This window comes from Chiloscyllium punctatum, chromosome 17 (assembly GCF_047496795.1).
Source record: "Chiloscyllium punctatum isolate Juve2018m chromosome 17, sChiPun1.3, whole genome shotgun sequence".
Lineage (NCBI taxonomy): Eukaryota > Metazoa > Chordata > Chondrichthyes > Orectolobiformes > Hemiscylliidae > Chiloscyllium > Chiloscyllium punctatum.
This window is the reverse complement of record NC_092755.1, coordinates 93976212-93985676: the sequence shown is the minus strand read 5'-3', so window position 1 is coordinate 93985676 and position 9465 is coordinate 93976212. Positions and strand designations below refer to the sequence as shown.

The window sequence follows — 9465 nt, the reverse complement described above, 5'->3', positions numbered from 1 at the left end:
TCATCTCTATCTACCTTGACACTGTCCTATCCCCCCTAGTCCAGGAACTCCCCACATACGTTCGAGACACCACCCACGCCCTCCACCTCGTCCAAGACTTCCGTTTCCCCGGCCCCCAACGCCTTATCTTCACCGTGGATATCCAATCCCTCTACACCTCCATTCGCCATGACCAGCCCTCCGTTTTTTCCTCTCCAGACGTCCCCAACAGTACCCTTCCACTGACACACTCATTCGTTTGGCCGAACTGGTCCTCACCCTTAACAATTTCTCCTTTGAATCCTCCCACTTCCTCCAGACCAAAGGCGTAGCCATGGGCACACGTATGGGCCCCAGCTATGCCTGTCTCTTTGTTGGCTATGTAGAACAGTTGATCTTCCGTAATTACAGCGGCACCACTCCCCACCTCTTCCTCCGCTACATTGATGACTGCATTGGCGCCACCTCGTGCTCCCGCAAGGAGGTTGAGCAATTCATCAACTTCACCAACACATTCCATGCTGACCTTAAATTTACCTGGACTATCTCGGACACCTCGCTCCCCTTCCTGGACCTCTCCATCTCCATTAGTGACGACCGACTTGACACTGACATTTTTTACAAACCCACCGACTCCCATAGCGACCTGGATTACACCTCTTCCCACCCTATCTCTTGCAAAAATGACATCCCGTATTCCCAATTTCTCCACCTCCCAGGAGGACCAGTTCCACCATAGGACACACCAGATGGCCTCCTTCTTTAGAGACCGCAATTTCCCTTCCCACGTGGTTAAAGATGCCCTCCAACGCATCTCGTCCACATCCCGCACCTCCGCCCTCAGACCCCACCCCTCCAACCGTAACAAGGTCAGAACGCCCCTGGTGCTCACCTTCCACCCTACAAACCTTCGCATCAACCAAATCATCCGCCGACATTTCTGCCACCTCCAAAAAGACCCCACCACCAGGGATATATTTCCCTCCCCACCCCTTTCCGCCTTCCGCAAAGACCGTTCCCTCCGTGACTACCTGGTCAGGTCCACACCCCGCTACGACCCACCCTCCAATTCTGGCACTTTCCCCTGCCACCGCAGGAACTGTAAAACCTGCGCCCACACCTCCTCCTTCACCTCTATCCAAGGTCCCTAAAGGAGCCTTCCACATCCAAAGTTTAACCTGCACATCCACCAATATCATTTATTGTATCCGTTGCTCCCAATGTGGTCTCCTCTACATTGGGAGACTGGGCGCCTCCTAGCAGAGCGCTTTAGGGAACATCTCCGAGACACCCGCACCAATCAACCAAACCGCCCCGTGGCCCAACATTTCAACTCCCCCTCCCACTCTGCGAGGACATGGAGGTCCTGGGCCTCCTTCACCGCCGCTCCCTCACCACCAGACGCCTGGAGGAAGAACGCCTCATCTTCCGCCTCGGAACACTTCAACCCGAGGGCATCAATGTGGACTTCAACAGCTTCCTCATTTCCCCTTCCCCCACCTCATCCTAGTTTCAAACTTCCAGCTCAGTTACTGTCTCCTTGACTTGTCCAGACTTGTCCGACCTGCCTATCTTCTTTTCCACCTATCCACTCCACCCTCTCCTCCTTGACCTATCACCTTCATCCCATCCCCCACTCACCCATTGTACTCTATGCTACTCTCTCCCCACCCCCACCCTCCTCTAGCTTATCTCTCCACGCTTCAGGCTCACTGCCTTTATTCCTGATGAAGGGCTTTTGCCCGAAACGTCGATTTCGCTGCTCGTTCGATGCTGCCTGAACTGCTGTGCTCTTCCAGCACCACCAATCCAGTATTTGGTTTTCAGCATCTGCAGTCGTTGTTTTTACCAGTGTGCAGGAAGCACCTAGCCAAAGAAGCCATATATGGCTAATCAGAAGCCTTCTCTCAGAACTATCAGATGCAGCCAAGCCCTCAACCTTCACTCAGTCTGCCCCAATCAGACATGTAGTAGCTCAAGCCAAGAAGGATCCCTAGTCTTTGGCAGGGAGACCTGCGCATGTCTGGTCCATCTAAACAAGTGTTCCCAGGGTTCATTGTTAAACCATCTGCAATGGGAGGGACCATGCATTGGAGAACATAGATATTGAACTGAAATGCATTAGATCAAAATAAAGAGAGTACATTTAGTATTTAAATCAGATTTCCTTATATTGGGATTTAATGGTATAAAATTTTAAACAAATCTCAATCCCACAAATAATTAGCCTGTAAAAAGCTGTTCCATCTCATTGGTACATATATATGTAACTGGCAATAAAAATCTTCTGCCATTGGCACATATGGATGGATAGCAATAAACAAAGCTAATTGAATCCTTAAATGTTTAACCAATTAAGTATTTACTTCAGTGTTCAAAAAAGTAATTTTTACCTAATTAGGTACAAAGAAAAGTATAATATTTTGATTCTAATCAATTACTGCACATCAATCCTTAGTTTGCCTGTAATAAACTAACAAAATGCAAGCAATACTCATTAGCACATATTCAAAGGCAATTACTCAGCATGCACAACAATTGAGTATTTTAGTTAATCAAATGATAAAAGGTCATTGTTGCATTAATCATCAGGTTCACATTTAGCACAAACAAGAGAATCAGAATTTTCAATACACATTTCAAAGTTTGCTGTCGTTAGTTTACAATGTTCGATTCTTCAAATGTCACATTTAAAAAGGCTGAAAGTTCATTTAAAAATTAGTGGGCTATTTTAGGAGTTCTTCTCGGGGATCTTTACTGTCACCTGAAAAGAAAATAAACATTTTACACTTCTGGAAAAAAAAACAAATTCCCACTCACTCTTTCAAAAACTGATACCAAAAGTGTCTGCCTCCAAGTTTTCAATATGGATTCAATAGAACAGATTGGTGAAAGTGCAATTTTGCAAATACGCAGAAGTACCTCTCCTAATTTATTTTCATGTCTTTCCCCACTTGTTAATGATCCAGCAGAAAAGGGATAAAATAAAAAAAAAAGGGGCACTTATAGCATACACCACCAGCATTTGAATCAACATGACTCCAATTATACATTCAAGGTGTCAGGTTTTATTTCTGGACGATGTAGAGATAAATCAATCAATCTCAACTCCAACAGTAAGGTATTCCAAATGATTGGATTGCTTGAATTGGTCACAGGAATAACTAAAATCAGATGATACAGGGAAACTCTGTTGGATAACTGCGGATAGGAGTTAATGACAACATTAGAGTCGGTCATAAAATCTGCCAAATCTTTAGTCTCAAGAAATGGCCACCTGGATGAAGTCATGAAGGAATAATGTTGACAGTGGTCAAGAATAAAACAAAAAAAGAGGGAAGAGAAAAGGTCATATGTACTGTAATAAATTCTGTCCATAACTGGGGAAAGAACTCAAAACTAGTATAATGATCACCACATTCTGAAATGGGTTTATACGGCTACCACTCGTTACTCACAGTCTTTACTTCTGTATATGCTTGCAATCCATATTCTCCAAGTTCCCGTCCACTGCCTGAAGCTTTGTATCCACCAAATGGAGCTTGAGCTCCAAACACATCATAACAATTTATCCTGTGTGGTCAAGAGAAAATATCAAGTTATAAATAAGTTTTAAATTTAAAAGCCAGCTCAAAGTTTCTATCAAGATTATTGATCAACAGCCCCTCCAAGTCAGAGTCAGATGTACAGCATGGAAACAGACCCTTTGGTCCAACCAGTCCATGCCGACCAGATATCCCAACCCAATCTAGTCCCACCTGCCAGCACCCTGCCCATATCCCTTCAAACCCTTCCTATTCCTATACCCATCCAAATGCCTCTTAAATGTTGCAATTGTAGTAGCCTCCAACACATTCTCTGGCAGCTCATTCCATACACAACACCCTCTGCATGAAAAAGTTACCCCTTAGGTCTCTTTTCTATCTTTCCCCTCTCACCTTAAACCTATGCCCCCTAGTTCTGGACTCCCCAACCCCAGGGAAAAGACTTTGTCTATTTATCCTATCCAAGCCCCTCAATTGTGTAAACATCTATAAAGGTCACCCCTCAGCCTCTGATGCTCCAGGGAAAACAGCCCCAGCCTGTTCAGCCTCTCCCTGTAGCTCAAATCCTCCAACCCTGGCAACATCTTTGTAAATCTTTTCTGAACCCTTTCAAGTTTCACAACATTTTTCCGATAGGAAGGAGACCAGAACTGCACGTAATATTTCAACAGTGGCCTAACCAATGTCCTGTACAGCTGCAACATGACCTTCCAACTCCTATACTCAATAACTCTGACCAATAAAGGAAAGCATATCAAAAGCCTTCTTCACTATCTTATCTACCTGCGACTCCACTTTCAAGGAGCTATGAACCTGCACTCCAAGGTCTCTGTTCAGCAACAATCCCTAGGACCTTACCATTAAGTGTATAAGTCCTGCTAAGATTTGCTTTCCCAAAATGCAGTACCTCGCATTTATCTGAATTAAACTCCATCTGCCACTTCTCAGCCCATTGGCCCATCTGGTCCAGATCCTGTTGTAATCAGAGCTTCAATTTTGGTGTCATCTGCAAACTTACTAACTGTACCTCTTAAGCTTGCATCCAAATCATTTATGTAAATGACAAAAAGGAGGGCCCAGCACCGATTCTTTTGGCACTCCACTGGTCACAGGCCTCCAGTCTGAAAAACAACTCTTCACCACCCTGTCTAACTTTGAGCCAGTTCTGTATCCAAATGGCTAGTTCTCCCTGTATTCCATGACATCTAACCTTGCTAATCAGTCTCCCATGGGGAATCTTGTCGAATGCCTTATTGAAGTCCATATAGATCACATCTACTGCTCTGCCATCAATCATCTTTGTTAGTTCTTCAAAAAACTCAATCAAGTTTGAGAGACATGATTTCCCACACACAAAGCCATGTTGACTATCCCGAATCAGTCCTTGCCTTTCCAAATACATGTGCATCCTGTCCCTCAGGATTCCCTCCAACAACTTGTCCGCCACCGAGGTCAGGCTCACTGGTCTATAGTTCCCTGGCTTGTCTTTACTGCCCTTCTTAAACAGTGGCACCACTTTTGCCAACCTCCAGTCTTCTGGCACCTCACCTGCGACTATCGACGATACAAATCTCTCAGCAAGAGGTCCAGCAATCACTTCTCTAGCTTCTCGGGTACACCTGATCAGGTCCTGGGGATTTATCCACTTTTAACCGTTTCAAGACATCCAGCACTTCCTCCTCTGTAATCTGGACATTTTGCAAGATGTCACCATCTATTTCCTTACAGTCTATATCTTCCATATCCTTTTCCACAGTAAATACTGATGCAAAATATTTAGTATCTACCCATTTTCTGTGGCTCCACACAAAGGCCGCCTTGCTGATCTTGGAGGGGTCCTATTCTCTCCCTAGTTACCCTTTTGTCCTTAATATATTTGTAAAAACCCTTTGGATTCTCCTTAATTCTATTTGCCAAAGCTATCTCATGTCCCTTTTTTGCCTTCCTGATTTCCCTCTTAAGTATACTCCTACTTCCTTTATACTCTAAGGATTCACTCGATCTATCCTGTCTATACCTGACATATGCTTCCTTCTTTTTCTTAACCAAACCCTCAATTCCTTTAGTCATCCAGCATTCCCTATACCTACCAGCCTTCCCTTTCACCCTGACAGGAATATACTTTCTCTAGATTCTTGTTATCTCATTTCTGAAGGCTTCCCATTTTCCAGCTGTCCCTTTACCTGCGAACATCTGCCTCCAATCATTGGAAATTCCAAAGAAATACAAATAATCGAGACCAACTTGAATATCCTCTAATTATTTTGTATACCTGTAGTCTTATTTCAGTAACATAACTTCATATTATTTATGTATGAAAGTATGGCAAAACTCCTTTAGGAAGGAACCAAATCTGTGAATTAACAGTTTTTCCCCCCTGCAAACAGATGAGTGGGACAATTCCAGGGAAAGGACAAATACACAGTTCCTAACAGTTTAGAAACAAAATCAGTGTTTAAACCAGGCAGTCACATCAGTAAAAACAGCAATAAATGTTGCACCATTTCCAATTGCAAAGTTATAGTGCCTTATGTGTTTCTTAAATTTCAGGTAGAAATAGGTAAATTTTCTCCGCAATGACATTATTGTACAAGTGAGGAATACATGAGAAAGTGATTTTTGTCTTTAACACATTCATGAACAATAATTTCACATCAGAAATTTAGTGATATAATGGAGCTATTTAAAATTGCAGTTTGGGTTTTGTTTTTAAAAATAGTCATTCTGCTGCTTCCTGCTCCTTCAGTTTGCTGAAGGTTTTGGGCAAGGTTGGTACTGCAGAGGTCAGGGTCCTATGAATTTAGCTGTAATGAGACTTGAGGTAGTGGCTTAGGGAGGGGAGAACGCTCATATTGCATTACAATCTTTACATAGAATCATTCAGTACAGAAGAGGGTTTTTAGCCCATTAAAGCTTGCACGGAAAAAGATTTATTCCAAATCTATACTAATCCCATTTTCCAGCAATATGTCTAAAGCCATAAATGTCATGGCATTTAAAATGCTGATCAAAATACTTTTCAGAAGTTGAGGTTTCCATCTTATCCACCCATTCCAGATATCCACCACCCTCTGGGTAAGAAAAAACATTTTTCTCAAATTCCCATTCAAACTCTTTCCTTTCACCTTAAAAGTGTGTCCCCCCTTTTATTGACTCTTCAACCAAGAGTAACAGGTTCACCCTGTCTATGCCCCTCAATCTTATGTACCTAAAGTAATTTTTCTTCTTTGCTTTGAAGAACACACAAGCTTCTCCCGCTTCTTTTCATTGCCAAACTGTTCCATTTCAGGCAACAGCCTGGTGAATTTCCTCTACACCTCCTCCAGTAAAATCACATCCTCCCTTTGATTTGATACCCAAAACTGCACTCAATATTCCAACTGTGACCCAACCAAGATTCTGTACAGCTCCAACATAACCTCCCTGCACTTAATCTGTGCCACGAATGATAAAGTGAACAAGTACCCCAGGATCCCTGTTCTTCTGAGCTTCCTGGTGTCCTGTCATTCATTAAGCAGTCTCATTGAGTACATATTTGTTAGTTTTTAAATTGCATTTACCCAAACCCACCAACTATTGGTGGAAAAGTGAAACAATACGTCACCGTCCAAAAGGAAGGATGTTGTTAAACTTGAGGGGGTGCAGAAAAGATTTACAAGGATGTTGCTGGGACTGAGGAGTTTGGGGGCAAAGACAGGGTGAGAGGAAAGAGTCCGAAAAGGCATAGGATTACAGTGTGGGACAAGATTTAAAAAGGAACCTGAAGAGGGTGGGGAGTATATGGAACAGACTGCCAGAGGAAGTGGAGGAGGCCAGTACAAATACAAATACATTTAAAAGGCATCTGGATGGGAAGGGTTTCGGGGGAATATGGGCCAAATGCTGGCAAATGGGCTTAGGTCAAATTGGGATGGTCTGGTTGGAGCAGATGAGTTGGACCGAAGGGTTGGTTTCTATACTGTATGACTATGACTAACTAATTTTTGTTAAATCTTGGGCTATACAAGTTCAATGCATTTCACAGCCTTAGAACATTCCAAACATACAGTTTCTTCTTCAAATGCATAACTCAAAGCTATATAGGAAAGCTGACCAGACAGTTCCTGTGCGTAGCCCCTGAGACACGTAGTTAGCTTTGTTGATATCATTGGTAAACACTGCTGCTGCAAGTCCATACACAGAATCATTTGCTCGCTCAATCACCTCCTCCACTGTCTTAAACTTCAGAATCTGCATCACTGGCCCAAAGATCTAAATTAAAATAAAACAACGTATATTTATTCTGATATATTTGAATACATTTTCAACACAGCCTTTTACATTTCTAGCAAATCTGTTTTGATTAAGGAGAAATAACATCTAATCATTATCGATGAGCAGGAATAGATGTTTCCATGGTATTTTTGATTAATAATAAAAAGAGACATGGGCGTAAAATTGTAATCCAACTAGAGTGATGTATGAATTGTTACTTGAATCCTAAAATTAGTTAGCACCCCTGACAAACTGTAAAGTGTGTAATCTATTGGTTTATAATGCCTAAAGTACCTTGTAATATTTTATTCTATTAAAAGACACCATATAAAAAGTGTAGGTCGTTCTCGTTAATTATCACTACCAAGAGTAGCTAATAGAGCAAGTTTTAAGTTACTAATATCATTAGATTTTGATGAGAATTGACAAGGATATTGGAGTAGATACAACAGATTTCCAAAACGCCTTTGATAAGGTACTACACCATAGACTAATGAGAAAAGATCAGTGCAAAAAAGAAAAGCTGGAAGACAGAGAAGGTAGCCAAGTGACAGAAGATGTGAAGTACTGATCCATTAAGACCAGTAGTGGGACCACTGTCATTTGCAATTTTATTCCAAAGTCTAAAATAGTTAATAGAAAAACTAAAATTTGCAGACATCAATATGAAGGGGATCGAAAAACTATAAAATGTGCTAAACTCATATTGAAATTTGTTAGTCTATACTTGGAGCACTGAGTAAAGTTCTGGTTGCCATATTATACATTTTAATTTTGAAACCATAATCTTCTACCAAAATACAAAGATAATAATAATAAAGCAAACCTGATACAACTTAACATTTTCAACTAACATTCTGAGCTCTTGATACTGAAACAAGATTGTTATCCTAGTCATGATTTTGCAAATGAGTGTGAACTCACCTCCTCTCTAGCAATAATCATATCATCCTTCACATCTCCAAACACAGTTGGCTGGATGAAGAACCCACGATCTGCTGCCACTCCTCCCCCACAGAGAAGTTTGGCTCCTTCCTTTTTTCCACTACTAATGTATCCCAGAATTTTATTGAATTGCTCTTCATCTACCTGTAACAAACATACAATAACTGGCCATCAACAGTTGTTAAATTCACAAAATGTTCCAATGACCAGGACTGATAGCCAAAAACCAAATATTTGTAAGCATATTAAAGATTCATTCTGTGGGGCTTTTCAGGGCTTCAGCATAAAGTCAAGGCTGACATTACTGCAGTATCAGAGGTGCAATAAATCAGATAACGTGATACAGATGCATTGGCTGCTCTCCTTAGGTGCATATAAAGCATCCTGTGGTATTGTTTCAAAAGAAATTTGAGGGGGCTATCCTACATATGGCCAACATTTATTCTTCAACAATGGTCTCGCGAAAACAGATTATCTAATCACCATATTACTATTTATGTGACTGTGTTCAACTTGGCTGTTACAATTCCTAAAATTATAACGATGACTATGTTTAATATATGTAAATCACATCACTATATGCAAATCAAATCAGGACCTTTGTGGACATGAAAGGTGTTGTACAAATACAAATCTTACTTTTTCCATTAAATTAGTATCCATTCGGAACTTAAGATTCCAGTGAAATCATTTCATGTACTTTTTTTGTCATTTTCTGCCCAAATCATTCCCCAACCTCTTT

General features: G+C 41.5%; 1 protein-coding gene across 2 annotated transcripts in view; it reads right to left on the bottom strand.

Moving 5' to 3' along the window:
- Positions 1–2131: 2131 nt before the first annotated feature.
- The window catches only part of LOC140488140 (aldehyde dehydrogenase, mitochondrial), a 55268-nt gene continuing 47934 nt past the window's right edge, over positions 2132–9465 (bottom strand). For both annotated transcript variants that reach the window (XM_072587963.1, XM_072587962.1), the window contains exons 10-13: positions 8703–8867; positions 7618–7775; positions 3438–3552; positions 2132–2743 (exon numbers count right to left, since the gene is read on the bottom strand). In XM_072587963.1, the coding sequence (XP_072444064.1) occupies positions 2711–2743; positions 3438–3552; positions 7618–7775; positions 8703–8867 (471 nt within the window). In that variant the 3' untranslated portion in view covers positions 2132–2710. The remainder of the gene's footprint in view (positions 2744–3437; positions 3553–7617; positions 7776–8702; positions 8868–9465) is intronic.